This window comes from Colobus angolensis, unplaced genomic scaffold (assembly GCF_000951035.1).
Source record: "Colobus angolensis palliatus isolate OR3802 unplaced genomic scaffold, Cang.pa_1.0 Scaffold106, whole genome shotgun sequence".
NCBI classification, from domain to species: domain Eukaryota; kingdom Metazoa; phylum Chordata; class Mammalia; order Primates; family Cercopithecidae; genus Colobus; species Colobus angolensis.
The window spans coordinates 71,250-87,034 of record NW_012111586.1 but is presented as its reverse complement, the minus strand read 5'-3'; the positions used below and the strand labels follow the sequence as shown (position 1 = coordinate 87,034).

At 48.3% G+C, this 15,785-nt stretch overlaps 1 protein-coding gene across 1 annotated transcript; it reads right to left on the bottom strand.

The window, feature by feature from the left end:
- Positions 1 to 7,478: 7,478 nt before the first annotated feature.
- Positions 7,479 to 9,847, bottom strand: GUCA2B (guanylate cyclase activator 2B (uroguanylin)). Its single transcript, XM_011944888.1, has 3 exons — positions 9,734 to 9,847; positions 8,436 to 8,622; positions 7,479 to 7,769 (listed from the first exon to the last, which is right to left on the bottom strand). Exons 1-3 carry the CDS (start codon positions 9,821 to 9,823, stop codon positions 7,708 to 7,710), a joined length of 339 nt encoding a protein of 112 aa, XP_011800278.1. The 5' UTR covers positions 9,824 to 9,847; the 3' UTR covers positions 7,479 to 7,707.
- Between the last annotated feature and the right edge of the window lie 5,938 nt (positions 9,848 to 15,785).

Sequence of the window (15,785 nt, the reverse complement as noted above, 5' to 3'; positions counted from 1 at the left end):
CTCTGGGTGTTGCCTTCCTTCCTTCATCCCCTAGTCTACCCTGCCCTGGAAGCTCGGGATGTAATGTACAAAGCGAAGGACCCCACTCTGTCTGCTAAGCTGCTCACTGTCCCTGGGGCTGCCACAACACAGAGGCGTGGAGGGGATCTGGATCTCGAAACCACCAAGGCAGCAGGTAGTGGGGAGGGTTTGCTTTACTTTCACATCTCCTGAGGTCACCAAATTCACTGAGCCACATGTGAGCACGGGAGCCAGTCTGAGCTGGTTGGGACGACCAACACAGGCACTTGACCCACTAGGAGACTGGCACCAAACTCTTGGGTACTCAAGGACTTGGCTCCCACCAACCATGCTAGTGTGGCCTCCACCCTGACCACATCCCAAACCACACCTCTTGCCATTTCCTTTGCTGCTGCTTACCTCTTCACTGCCCCTCTTCCCACACTACTGTCAGGCAAACTCCTACTCAGGCTCCAAGGCTTTCGTTCCATGGCCTGTCCTCAAGACAACTTTCTCAACCCCCAGGAAGAGTCTCAGTGCTCCCACTGTGACCCTGACCTTGGTGCTCTCCGGGCACTGTGACCACCCACAGCCCTTGCACAGCTCTGGCCACCCTGTTATGTAATGGCTTCTGTGCCTGGGGAAGTCTCTCTGACCTCCAGACACACATAGATAATTGCATGAGGATATAAAACAGGGCAGGGTCCCAGCCACAGCTTTTCCAAGTACTGTGTGATCTTTGGAAAGTCACTTTCCCTCTCTGTACCTCCACCTCTTCCTCTATAAAACTGGGGCGCTAATATTTCCTGCCTCCCAGGCTGGGTGAAATAATGCACATAAAGCCCTCAGTTGAGGCCTGACACAAACATAAGAGGAATTCAATAAGTGGTAAAACAAACCAGAGAAAAGGGGACCAGGATCAGGCTGAAAGTGGTTCAGACAGGGTGAGGAAGCAGGGTATGGAAGTGAGGCCTATTAGCAAATGTAGAGGCAACATAAAAAAGAGAAGGCAGAACTCCCAAGGGTCCATCTTGGGGAGTGGGGTGGAGGGGAATTGTCACAAGGGGGATTCCATGGGCTTCAGAATTCAAAAGGTAAGGTCTCTTCTAGTTGAGGTCAAGAAGGCTTTGTGAAAGGGGAAGGGCAAGTGCATTTGCATCACCCCTCAGATTTGCATTGGGATGCAGGGAATTTCAAAACCAGTGTGGAAGTAGGGAAAAAGAGGGTGTTGCAGAAGGTGGGAATGGTGCAGACGGACACAAAGACACTGGAACGGTTCGGTCAGGACAGTGTGGAGCCTGGGAGGGCAGACAGGACTGAGTTTGAGCCTTACTGTGTCATTTACAAGCTGAGTGTCCCTCTCTGAGGCTTGGTTTCTCATCTGAAAGTGAGGATGATAACAGACCCTACCTCCCAAGGTTGGCAGGGGATTAAGTGAGATATATGATGGAGTGGAATCATTTAATGCCCTAACTCTGGAGCCAGACTCTTTGGGTATAAATCCTGGGTCTGTCTTTTACAGCTGTGTGCCTTTAGGCAGGCTATCTAGCCTTTTCTCTCCTCAGTTTTCTCATCTGAAAAATGGGGAAGATAAGAATCCATATATCGTAGGGTTGAGTGAAGAGTAAATGAAAAAATGCAGAAAAATTCTTAAAAGTCTACTGGTTTTGAACAACCACTGGGTCAAATAAGAAATCAAAAGGGAAATTGAAAAGTATCTTGAGACAAGTGAAAACGAAAATACAATATGCAAAAGTTTATAGGGTGCAGCAAAAGCAGTTCAAAGAGGGACATTTATAGCAATAAATGCCTACATCAAAAAAGAAGATTTCATATAAACAACCTATTGTTACACCTCAAGGAACTAAAAAAGAAGAGCAAACTAAGCCCAAAGTTAATAGAAGAAAAGAAAAGATCATAGCAGAAATAATTGAAATAGAAACTAGAAAAACAATAGAAAAGATCAACAAAATTAAGAGTTGAGTTTTTGAAAAGATAAATAAAATTGCAAAACCTTTAACTAGGCTAAGAAAAAGGGAGACGACTCAAAAGCATTGGAAGTCATCCCTTTAAGATCAGGAAAAAGACAAGGGTGTCCATTCTTGCCACTTTTATTCAACATAGTACTGTGCTAGAAGTCCTAACCAGAGCAATTAGGCAAGAAAAAGAAATAAAAAAGCATTCAATTTGGAAAGGAAGAAGTTAAATTGACTCTATTTGCAAATGACATAATCTTATATATAGAAAACTCTAAAGACTCTACTAAAAAGCTATTAGAAGTTGTAAGCAAATTTAGTAAAGTTGCAGATTAGAAAATCATACAAAAATTAGTAGCATTTCTATAATTAACAATGAATGATCTGAAAAAGAAATGAAGAAAACAATCCCATTTAAACAGCAACAACAACAACAACACACATCTTATGAATAAATTTAACCAATGATGGAAAAGAATCACACACTAGAAACACATAAAACACTGATGAAAGAAATTAAAGAAGATACAAATAAATGGAAAGGTATTCCATGTTCATGGATTGGAAGAATTAGTATTTTTAATGTTTATACTATCCAGAATGATCCACAGATTTAACGTAATCCCTATCAGAATTCCAATTATATTTTTTTCACAGAAATAGAAAAAAAATCCTAAATTGCATAGGGAACCACAGAATTCCCCAAATAGCGAAAGCAATGTTGAACAAAAAAGAAAAAGCTGGAAGTATCACACTACCTGATCTCAAAATCTACTACAGAGCTGTAAACAGCATAGTACTGGCACAAAACAGACATAAAGACTAATGGAACAGAATAGAGAGAGCCTAGAAATAAATCTACACATTTACAATCTGATCTTTGACAAAAGTGCCAAGATCACACAATGGGGAAAGGACAGTCTCTTCAATAAATGGTATTGGTATATGCAGAAAATTGAAATTAAACACTTATTTAACCTCATGTACAAAAATTAACTCAAAATGGATTAAAGTCTTTTTTTTTTTTTTTTTGAGACAGAGTCTCGCTCTGTGTCGCCCGAGCTGGAGTGCAGTGGCCGGATCTCAGCTCACTGCAAGCTCCGCCTCCTGGGTTTACGCCATTCTCCTGCCTCAGCCTCCCGAGTAGCTGGGACTACAGGCGCCCGCCACCTCGCCCGGCTAGTTTTTTGTATTTTTTAGTAGAAACGGGGTTTCACCATGTTAGCCAGGATGGTCTCAATCTCCTGACCTCGTGATCTGCCCGTCTCGGCCTCCCAAAGTGCTGGGATTACAGGCTTGAGCCACCGCGCCCGGCCAGGATTAAAGTCTTAAACTTAAGACCTGAAACTGTAAAGCTACTGGAAGAAGCCAGGAGCAGTGGTGAACGCCTGTAGTCCCTGCTACTCGGAAGCTTGAGGCAAGAGGATCACTGGAGCCCAGGAATTCGAGGCCAGCCAACACAATACAGTGAGACCTTGCCAAAAACAAACAAACAAAAACAAAACAAAACAAAACAGAAACACCAAAAGCCAAAACAAAACAAAATAACAACAACAACAAGAAATGTACTAGAGGAAACATAGGAGGAAAACTTCTTGACATTGATCTTGGCAAAGATTTCTTGCCTATGACCCCAGAACCACAGGCAACAAAACCAAAAATAGACAAAAAGGAGTGCATCAAACTAAACTGCTTCTGCACAGGTAAGGAATGAAAAGAATCTATAGAATGAGACAAAATATTTCAAATGAAACAGTGGATTAATGTTTCAAATGAAGCTAGTGGATTAATATCCAAAATATATACAGAATTCAGACAACTCAATAGCAAAAAAACAAATGACCCAATTTAAAAACAGGCAAAGCAACTGAATAGACATTTTTCTTTTTTCTTTCTTTCCTATTTTTTTGAGACAGAGTCTTGCTCTGTCACCCAGGCCGGAGTGCAGTGGTGCGATCTTGGCTCACTGCAACCTCCGTCTCCCAAGTTCAAGCAATTCTCCTGCTTCAGCTTCCCAAGTAGTTGGGATTACAGACATGTGCCACCACACCCGGCTACTTTTTGTATTTTTAGTAGAGATGGGATTTCACCATGTTGGTCAGGCTGGTCTAGAACTCCTGACCTGAGGTGATCCACCCGCCTTGGCCTCCCAAAATGCTGGGATTACAGTTGTGGGCCACTGCGCCCGGTGACATTTTTCAAAAGAAGACATACAAAAGGCAAGGAGGTATGTGAGAAGGTGCTCAACATCACTAATCCACAGGGAAATGCAAATTAAAATCATGACGAGATATCACCTCACATCTGTAGGAAGGACTTTTGTCAAAAAAGAAAACAAAAAGATGCTTGCTGAGTATGGTGGCACCCACCTGTATATAATCCTAACTACTTGAGAGGCTGAGATGGGAGGATCACTTAAGCATGAGAGTTTGAGACCAACCTGGGCAACCTAGCCAAATCTCATCTCAAATAAATACACACACACACACACACACACACACACGCAGTAAAAAAGATAACAAGTGTTGTCAAGGGTGTGGAGAAAATGGAACCCTCACACACTGTTGGTGGGAAGATAATTTAGCATAGCCATTATGGAAAACAGCATGAAGTTTCCTCAAAAAATTAAAACTAGAAGGCCGGGCGCGGTGGCTCATGCCTGTAATCCCAGCACTTTGGGAGGCCGAGGCAGGTGGATCACGAGGTCAGGAGATCGAGACCATCCTGGTTAACATGGTGAAACCCCGTCTCTACTAAAAATACAAAAAATTAGCCGGGCGTGGTGGTGGGCACCTGTAGTCCCAGCTACTTGGGAGGCTGAGGCAGAAGAATAGCGTGAGCCCAGGAGGCAGAGCTTGCAGTGAGCCGAGATCACACCACTGCACTCCAGCCTGGGTGACACTGCGAGACTCCGTGTCAAAAAAAAGAAAAAAAAAATTAAAACTAGAAATGCCGTACAATCCAGCAATCCCACTTCTGGGCATATAGCCAAAAATACAAAATCAGTATGTCAAAGAAATATCTACAGTCTCATATTTATTTTAGCATGATTCACAATAGTCAAGATATAGAATCAACCAAAGTGTCCATCAACAAATGCATGGGTCAAGGAAATGTTATACGTAAACATAATGAAATAGTATTCAGCCTTAAAAAAGAAAAAGTCCTGTCATCTATGACAAAGTGGATGAAACTGGGGGACATTATGCTAAGTGAAATAACCCAGGCACAGAAAGGCAAATCCTACGTGATCTCAGTGAAATGTGGGATCTGAAAAAGTTGAACTCATAGAAGTAGAGTAGAATAGTGGTTACCAGGGGTTGGGGGTTGGGAGGAAGTGGGGAGATGGTAAACAAAGAAGAAGGAGAAGAAGCTCCGCCAGGCCCACAGAGAGCAGTTCGTTGATGCTGCTATCATTCTGATTCTGGGCAGCAGCACAGCTGTGTGGCTGGTACACGGCAGGGACTCAGACAGCGGCAGTTCTCTTTGCTGTCTCCAGCAGGCAGGTGGGAAGCCAGCGCAGCTGCAGGGAGCAGTGGGAGATGAGTCTAGATAGTGCACGAGCTCGGGCTAGACTTGGTAGGTGGCAGTGGGGAGCCATGGAGGCATAGGGGCACCATCAGAGTGGTGCTGCAGTGCTCCTCTGGCGTGGTGGGCATGGAGGGTCCACAGGACGCAGGACCAGGAAGGAAGGTCTGGCCTGGCCCAAAGGTAGTGATAAAGGCCCCAGTGAGTGAGGATGGAGGGGTGAGAAGTGGGGGTCCAGAGAACTGCGGGAGGCATTGCAAAGGCCCTTCACCAGCCTTGCCTGTGGGGTGAGGGCAAGGAGGAACCTGTAGCCTGGGAGATTGTAGGACTCATGAGCAAAACAAAGCAGCTGTCTAGAGCATGCACTCGGGTCTTAGGGAGCTGAGTTCAGATGGCACAGCCCCTTGACCTCCGACTTTCCTCCTCCCCAGCTCCCCAGGACCGAGGCTTTGAGGGGAGCCCACTCTGGAAAGGCCCTGCTCCCGGGAGTTCCCAGCATGGCTCCCGGTCTGAATAAAGGCACTGAGGTTGGCTGTAAGGATGTGGAGGCTGCAGTGGGCCCCCGTCAGACATCATCAGCTGGCGCAAGGCAGGAATATGGTGGTCAGAGCATGGACCCTGGCCCACATGTCCTGGGAAGGGCCCTGCCTTGTCACTTTGCTTGGTCTATGATCTGGGCTTAGTTTTTCTCTCTGTACCTGACTCTTCTTAGACTGGATGGGGTGATAATAACAGTATCTACTTCATCAGTCTGTTTTGAGGGCTCCATGAGTTACCATGAGTGCCAAGTGAGTAGGATAGCACCTGGGATAAAGTGAACGCTCAATAAACACTGCTCAATAAACACTGGCTATAATAATTCAATTTTTTTCTGAGACAGGATCTTGCTCTTGTCGCCCAGGCTGGAGTGCAGTGGTACGATCTTGGCTCACCGCAACCTCCGCCTCCTGGGTTCAAGTGATTCTCTTGCCTCAGCCTCCCGAGTAGCTGGGATTACACACCTGGCTAATTTTTGTATTTAGTAGAGACGGGGTTTCACCACGTTGGCCAGGCTGGTCTCAAAATCCCGACCTCAGTGATCCTCCCACCTTAGGCTCCCAAAGTGCTGGGGTTGCAAGCGTGAGTCCCCACACGCAGCCTATAATTATTATTATTTTTAAAGACAGGGTCTTGCTCTTTTGCCAAGGCTGGAGTGTAGTGGTGTGATCTCAGCTCACTATGGCCTCAACCTCCCAAGTTCAAGTGATCCTCCTGTCTCAACCTCCTGAGTATCTGAAACTACAGGCAAGTGCAAATACTTCTGGCTAATTTTCAATTTTTCATAGAGATGGGATCTTCCTATGTTGTCCAGGTTTGTCTCGAACTCATGGCCTCAAGCAGTCCTCCCATCATGGCCTCCTAAAGTACTGGAATTACAGGTGTAAGCCACTGTGCTTGGCCTTTGTTGGCTATTAATTATTATTAATATTCCTCAGGCTGCCAGGAAGGAGAGAAGGGAGGGAAGGTCTCCCAGCTGGAGCTGGCCAGATGGTCCCTGTGGGGCTGGGAAAAGTGGAAGCTTGGGAGTGAGGATGAAGGCCAAGGGTTGATTTTCTCAGGCAGGCCCCAGGCAGAGTTAGCCCTGATTATGTCTTGGGAGGGCATGCTGCTTGAATCTTCCCTCCACTCTCTCCTTCTGTCTCACCTCCTCCCTGCCCCAACCCCACTCCTGGGCACCAAAGCTGGGGAGTCCCTGAGTTCAACCTGGGAGTTGCCAGGTCTGGCTGGCTCTGTGATCCTGGATGCCTCATTCCTGCTCCGAGCCTCGGCTCCCTCATATTCGGGATGGGGTTCAATCAATCAACTCCCCGGGGCCTTGGAAGTTTCAGGAAAATTCCTGCCTGGTATTTTTAGTCCAACCTTTCTCCTCAACCCACACTTCTTCCCCAGAAGCTCCTCCCATGGCTCCTGGGGATGAACAAAGGACACATGGACTCGTGTGTTGTAGAATCTTTATTCAGGAGCTGGGCTGCCTCAGGGGCCTGCCCCTCCAACCCTGTGTCCGATTGCTTTGCACCAGATCCAGCTGCTCAGGCCCTGGGATGGTGGTGATGACCATGGTGGCCAGGGACCCATCTTGAGCATGGACAGGGATGGGAGGCTGCCACGGCGGTGGGCTGAAGGGCGAGGTGTCCCCGGTGGGCTCAGGACACTCAGGGCCATCTCAGAGGCAGCCAGTACATGCAACGTTCACACACAGCTCACAGTCATCGTTAGCGATGGTCCCTGGGCAGGGAGAGAACTGGTCAGCTGACCTGAACCTGGGCCCTCTGTGGCCAGGCAGCAGAAAAGATCTGCTTGGGAGTGGGCGGCGTCTTCTGCAGACTGGGGGCAGGAACCTCTAGAGCTGGAGTGAGGGCCTGGGTTCAAGTCCCAGATGCTCTCCTTCCTAGCGGTGACTGGGCAAGCCGCTCACACTCCCTGTGCCTGAGATTTCTTATTTGCTAAATGGACAGAGTCACTGTGAGGAGAAAACGCAGGATCGACTTGTCCCAGCACACAGTAGGTGCTCAGTAAGTGCTAGCTAGTTGCTACATTCTCCTGCCCGGCTCTGCGCCATCCCTCGGGTTTCAGCTTGGCTGACACCTCCTTTTGGAAGCCTTTCAGACCCTGATCCCACCACAGATGTCAGCCAGCTCTCCTCTCTGCTCCATGCAGCCATTGTCTGTTGATGGGTCTGTGCCTGGCATGGACTAGGGATGAAGCGGGTTTCAGGCATGCCTGACTCACAGTGCCTAACCTGGGGAGTCCTGGGAGCCAGCAGGACACCGCCTGAGTTACTTGAATCTCCCCATCCGCAGCCGCTGGGTGCTTATGAGAAACAACCCAGGTGGTGGGGCCTGGGCGTGGGAGGAGAGAGAGCGAGGTTCTGCAGGGAGCGGGGGCACTTACTCAAGGTCTTGAAGATGCTGGAAGCCTCCTGAGAGGCGCAGACAGGCTGGAGGTCCTGGGGCAGGGCAGGGTGGTGGCACACGACAGGCAGGAGGCTCTGGGTCTGCAGGCGGGGGCTGGGTGCCCACTGTGCCTCCAGTTCTCTCAGCTTCTTCATGGATTCCAGCTGGACCCGGAAGCCTTGGTACTACAGGGAGGGGAGAAGTGATAGGAGCAGATCAAGACCTAGGCCAGGGGCAGGCACTGCCCTGAGACCCAGGGTTACTCGAACCCTGCAGATCCTCCAGAGCCTTCCCCGTCTCTATGGGAAGTCCAGGGCCACACTGGAAAGAGCTGCCGGGGTGGGAGGTGTGAGGAAGAAGCAGCGAGGCTGTGGGACATGGTGGTTCAAGGCATGGGCTTTAGAGATAGGCAAGCCCTGGTTCAAATCCCACCTCTGCCCCTGACCGGCTGCCTGTCTGTTCCCCACTCAGCCTCAGCACCCTCATCTGACATCTCCCGTGGGGGCGTGGCACCAGGATATACTTGCCAACTGGGCGCCTGCCTCAGCTAACATGGCAGAGTGGTGGCAGCTGCAAGCGGCCGGTCTCCGAGGCTAGGGCTGTTGGGGAGGCCGAGTCTCCTGCACCCCTCTCTGGGACCCACTTTGTTCTCCCCAAGGAGACTAAGGCCACAGATGTCTCTGCTACACTGGGCGAGGACAGCAGCATCCCCTGCGACGTGGCAGACAGGCCCTGCTGCGACGACTCCTGTCAGTCTCCTATGCCCCCGGTAGGCACTGGAATCCCAACAGTCTTCTATCAGGCCTTTGTACATGCTGTGCCCTTGGCCTGGAGCAGTTTCCCCATCCTCTGTGCCTGGTAACCTCCTGTTCATCTTGCAATGCCAGCTCAGGGGTTACCTGCCCGGAAAATTGTTCTGGAGCCTGTCCCCCTCCACCCACATGTGGGTGAATATAGAGAACTGTGGGAGCATAACAGGGAGTCTCCTTCCCTTTCTGGGCTCCTCCCGTGCAGGGGCTTCATCCTGTTCCACACTCTGATCTCTGTGACCAGCACGGGCCTCTGAGGGGAGCAGTGCTGAATCAGTTTGGTGTTGTCATCGCCATCATCACTGCCATCAAAGTCTGGCTGCCCCCACCCACTGGCTGCCTTGGTTCCAGAGCTGTGATGGGTGTTGGGCTGAGCCCCAGGCCCTGTGCTCCTCCGGTGTCCCCTGAATTCCCAGTACACCCTCTCCAGCCTAGCCTCCCACTGTGCGGCCCTTCAGTCAAGGGGCACACTAGCCAAGCGACTCACCTGGATGTAGACTGACTGTGTGCTCTGCAGCAGCAGCAGGAGAACCACGGCCACTCCTGGCAGGAGCCCTGACACAGCCCTGCAGCCCATTGCGCTCCCTGGGTTCCCCCTGCCACTGTCCACCGTCTCCCATCTGTGTCCTTGCCTAGCACCTCCTTATAGGCCAGGCTCCGGAGTCCTGGTCACTCATTAACTGGCCAGCTGGGGTGGGGTTGACAGCTGGCTGGCTCTCTGACAAGCTGGGGCTGGTTCCCAGGAAAGGGGTTGGGGGCTAGGAGGGCAGGAGCCCAGAGTCTATGGGAACACAGTGCTTGAACACCGAGCACCTGCCACGTGCTGGGCTCTCCATGGGGGCCTTGGAGCACACCATCATTTATTCCTCAAGATACCTGTGTGATTGTGATGATAGGGAGGCCATTTTACAGACAGGAAAAGTGAGGCTCAGGAGGGAGCGTGGCTTGCCCCAAGTCACAGAACTAGTTAATGTCAGAGAAGGGGCTCCAGCCCGGTGTCCCTGGCCCAGGTCAGCCCATGGTCCTTTCTCTGGGGGAAGGATACAGACAGACAGGCTGGTCCAGGGCAAAGTGGGCAGACATGGCTGATCTTAGGGTTCTCAAGGCCCCACTCCCCCAAGACCCACATCTCTCTCACTCCCTCTCCTCAGCACTATTTAATGACCATCCTTCAGACTAGTCCTGGCCCCAGGTTTTGAACCTGCCTCTGCCTGCCATCTCCCACCTGTGCCTGGGTGCTATCGGGCCATGTTTGACCCATCTCACCTGTCTGTGCTTTCAGAAGCCGATAGCCTAATCCAGCATGGAGGAAAAAGCAGTGGTGTTGGAGGCAGATTGATCCGTGTTCAAATCCTAGTCCTACTGCAGCTGTGTGATTTAGGATAAGCCACATCAACTCTAACGGAACCTCAGTTTTCTCTTCCATCAAATGGGCATGATACAACCCCTCGCATAAGGTTGCTGTGAGCGAGGGCCCCGGCCCACCTGAGGTTGCCTTTGTCTCCTGGGTAATGCATCTGTAGCAGCCCCTGATCTTACAGTTGCCTTCTAGGCAATGCATAACCTACTGCCCCAGTGGTTGAAGGTTGGGTCAGAGAGAAGAGGGCAAAGTCTCTAAGGGTGATATCACCACTGCCATACCAGGCAGCTGTAAACAGTGCCTGTGCCAGGGCTCAACTCTGCAAGGCACAGACTCTGGCATGTGGCGGACTCCCCTGGTGTTGAGCCTGAACGTTGGATTGAAGCCCTGATAGCTCACCTTGGCATTTAAGGTGCCACTCCCAAAAATGGCTAAAATCGAATGTCATGTGCTTCTCCATACCAACCCTTTTCACACAGGTCTAATCCCATCTCATGTCTTTGCCTACTCATTCCACCTGCCTGAAATGCCCATCTTCCTTTTTCTTATCTCAGACTGAAATGAAGAAGAAGCTGAAGTGAACTTTGGAATTTCTTATGTATTGCTTTGAATCCAGACTTCAGCCTTTGCTCTTTAGAGTATATGGAAGTTAAGGGACTCTTACATGCTCTCTCATCTGTAAAATGAAAACAACCACCTGGGAACAATAGCTCTCATTTCTTGAATACTGTGCATAAAGCTATGTTATAGTCATAATCCCATCGAATCCTAAAGGATAGGCATAATGGTTGTTCCCATTTTACAGATGAGTAACCTGAGGCCCAGTGAAGCGCCATGTTTGTTGTCACTGTGGGAGCAAGAGGGGTGAGCAGATTTTCTACCTGGAATTCTTGCCTTTGCTCAGCCTGTGGTGTAATAGAAAAAGGAACCTAGGACTTAGAGATAAGGAGAGCTGGGTTCAAACCCAAATGCCAGCACTTACCAGCTGTGTGATCTTTGGCACACTACTTAGCTTCTCTGAGCCTCCATTTCTTCGTCAGTAAAGTAGAGAAAATAGTAATAATAATTTTTAAAAAGACCTCATAGTGGTTGCTATAAAGAAAAACTGAACGATACCTGTCCCAGGAGAGCCTATGACTCTCCCCAAAACCAACTGTTTCCTCAGCATGTGCCCTGGCTTACGGGGGATGTGTCATGAAGGGGGGTTTCCCTGCCTCTCCTTGTGGAACTCCCACGACAAGCCCCATCTCTCAATCTATAGTGGGACCAGTGCTGCTTTCTGACTTGCACAGGCTGAACTCAATGCTGGGCCGTTCTGTCCAGACCTGGGTCTGTCCAACTGTAGGACCTTGGACAAGCGACGACTTCTGTGATCTCGGTTTCTCATTTGTAAAAATCATGTGACCAGTCTCCAGTGTTTGAGGTTGTTATGAGGCGGCTTGATACCGAAATCCATGGTCTTCCCATGAGAGGAAACTCATTCCCCTTGGCCCCTGCATCAATGGGACAAGCCTGCCGGGTCTGGGGGCCCCTTGGCCATGGTCTTTTTCCTTTCTTCGCCCTGTGGCTCCTCCAGCCAGGGCCTGTCATGCATCGGTCTTCCCTGGGAACCAGGTATGACTTCCCTATCTGCCTAACATGACTCAAGTTTATTTGTCAAACCCATCTCCTCCCAATCTCTCTCTAAATGATCCACCATCCATCACAACCAACTTGGCCGCATACGCAAATCCTTGACGCTGCCCCTGGCCAGCCCATGTGCATTGACGTGGTATTATCAGGGCACTTCCTTCTTTATGGATGTGGGAAGTGACTGTCACAAGAGCCTGGAGTTCACCCTGTGTGGAAGACTCAATCACAGATGCGGGGTGGGTGACAGTTCACCCGTGTGCATTCGGGCAGCTCCCCTCTCTACCCTGGCCCCCTTCTCAGTGCCCACTGCTATGGTGCCCAGAGCCCAGGGCTCTCCCTGCCCCCAACTGCTCAGTTCCCCACAGCATTAGTCATAGCTGACCATTCCATCTTTCTTGGGGTAAAGTGCTTTCACCATTTGACTCCTGGGACACACTCTTCTCATTTCTGCCAACCTCACTGGCTCCATATTCTCAGCTTCCTTCCTTGGTTTTTCCTTCTGTTCTTGACCTCTAGGTGTTAGAGTGCCCAGGGGGCACCAAGCCTGTCTTTGGACCTCTTTCTTCCTGTCTGTAATCACCCCCTTGGTGATCTGTCCCATGTCAAGGACTTTAATGCCATCAACACTCTGTTTACTCCCTAGCCTGGCCTTTCTTCTCAGTCCCAAACTCATTTATCTACCAGCCTCCTCAGTGCCTCTCATACTGGTTGATAGTACTACCATTCACCCAGCTGCTCAAGTCAAAAATCTGGGAGTCATCCATGATGTCTCTTTTTTATTTGCCAAATTCAATTCACTAGCAAATCCAGTTGGCTCTACCATCAAGATATTTCTAGATTCCAACCATATCTCATCATCTGCACTGCTATGATCAAGGTTCAAGCTATCATCACAGGTTGAATGGATTATTGCAATAGCCTTGTTCTCCAGATAAGCAGAACACACACACACACACACACACACACACCCTATATAGCGATATATATTTCTTATTAGAAAGTCTACCGATTATAAATGTTAGTCACATTGAAAAAATCTTACTTCAGAGAGCTTCTCCCATCACTCCTAACTCTTTTAACTTGCTTTCTTGTAGCACCTGTCATATATATCCATCAAATTTTTTGCATCTTTCTGTCTCCTAGAATGTAAATTCTATTACAGTAAAGAATTTGTCTGTTTTGTTCTCCTAAAACAATACCTGGCACATTTATCCTATTGGATAGATCTATCTATGTATCATCTACCTAGATTTATTTTAAAGAACTGGCTCACGTGATTGTTGAGCTGGTAAGTCTGAGATCTGTAGGGAAGTTTGACAGGCTGGAAATTCAGATTAGATTTGACATTGTAGTCTTGACTCTGAAATCTGGGGCAGGCTAACAGGTGAGAAACTTAGACAGGGTTCTTATGTTGCAGTCGTTGATGCAAAATGCTTCTTCCTGAAGAAGGACTTTACTCTTTTTTTTGAGATGGAATCTCATTCTGTCACCCACGCTGGAGTGTAGTGGCACGATCCCGCTCGCTGTAACCTCTGCCTCCTGGGTTTAAGCAATTCTCCTGCCTCAGCCTCCTAAGTAGCTGGGATTACAGGCAACTGCTACCACACCCAGCTAAGTTTTGTATTTTTAGTGGAGATGGGGCTTTGCCATGTTGGCCAGGCTGGTCTAGAACTCCTGACCTCAGATGATCCATGCGCCTCAGCCTCCCAAGGTTTTTACTCTTAGACTTTCAACTGATTGGATAAGAAGCCCACCTACCATTATGAAGGGTCATCTGCTTAATCAAAGTCTACTGATTATAAATGTTTATCACATAAAAATTATTTTCACAGCAACATCTAGACTGGTGTTTTAACAAACAGCTGGGCATCATGACCTGGCCAAGGTGACACAGAAAATTAACCATCGCAAGCATCCATACAGATCTCCCTGGACCTTCTCCAGGCCTTTCTCCACGTAGCAGCCAGAGGAATCCTATTAAATTCTGAGTCAGATCATCATGTCTTTCCCCTGCTCACACCTACTAGTGGCTTTCCGCTTCACTCAGAGGAAAATCCAAAGGCTTCTGCCTACAAGGACCCTTTGGCATCCCATATTTATCTTTGACCTCAACTCCAAAAACTCTGCCCTTCACTCTCTGGGTTCCAGCCACCCTAGCTTCCTTGAGGTCCCCCAAACACACACTAAGATTATTTACCTTTAGGTCTTTGCTCTTCACCCTTCTCCACATTCAGGTCTCTGCTCAAATGCCACTTCCTCAGAGATCTTTCTTGATCCTCCTCCCTCAGAGAGTTTCCCCATCACTCCTAATTCTCTTACCTTCTTTTTCATAGCACCTGTCATATAAACACATCTCATTTCTTGCATCTTTCTATTAGAGTAAAGAATTTGCCTGTTTTATTCTCCCAAAGCAATACCTGGTGCATAATTAGTGCTCAACAAATACTTGATGAATTGAAGAAATGGATATGATGCAAATATCTATTCCACCAAGGACTAGATGTTTAGCCTTGGGCCATTTTCTGTTTCTCTGAGCCTTAATCACCTCATCTAGCATCTTGCTGGCATGCGATAGATGTTCAAAAAATGTATGTTATTATTGCTTTCATAGTTGTGAAATCACTTGTTTACTGAGAAACAGAATGCTTTTTTGTGTTTTGTGTGCATAGAAGCCCCTAGGGCATTCGATCATTTAATAAAAAATGATTTACTGATAGCCTATTATGTGCTACCATGGGATACGTACTTAACAAAACAGACAAACCACTGCCCATAGGGCAGTTTGGTGACTTGGATAGGGAGGCGGGAGTAGAGATGATGAGAAAGGATTGGATTCTAGAGATTCTCTGAAGCCAGAGGCCTCAGGATTTCGTATGCTTGGATGGAAAGAGTGAATGAAGAGAGCAGTTTAGGACAACTCTATGGTTGCCCCAAGTCAATTGGTGCTGCCATATACTGAGATGAGAAATGGGAAGGAACATGTCAGGTGAGTGTATCAAGAGCTGGGTCTGGACATGTTAAGCTTGAGATACCTGTTTGAGATGTGAGTCACAGATACAGATATCATGGTCATTAAGTGTATCTGCTGCTCAGAGACCTGAAACTGGATTGAGAGAGTGACAGGACGGAGAAGAGAGGTCCCAGGGCTGAGCTCTAGGGCACTGTAATACCTGGAGGTGAGGCAGAGAAGGAGGAACCAGCAGAGTGGATGAGGGGGAAGGAACAGTTGATGAAGAACAAAAAGAGACTTGCGTCTTTGAAGTCCAATGAAGAAAGGACTTCAGGAGCAAGAATGCTCACTTGGTCAAATGTGGTTAGCTCTAGTAAAATGAAAACAGAGAATTATCCTTCGATTTGGCAACATGGAAGTCACTGCTGACCTTGATAAGACCAATTCCAACAGTGGTAAGGAAGAAAACCCGATGGGAATGAGTTCAAGAAAAGATAGGTGGATGGAAAGTGGGCCCGGTGCTCTTAACTATCACTTTACATCAAAGCATAAGACAGAGAGATGAAAAATTTAAGGAAGGATCAACATGTGAACAGT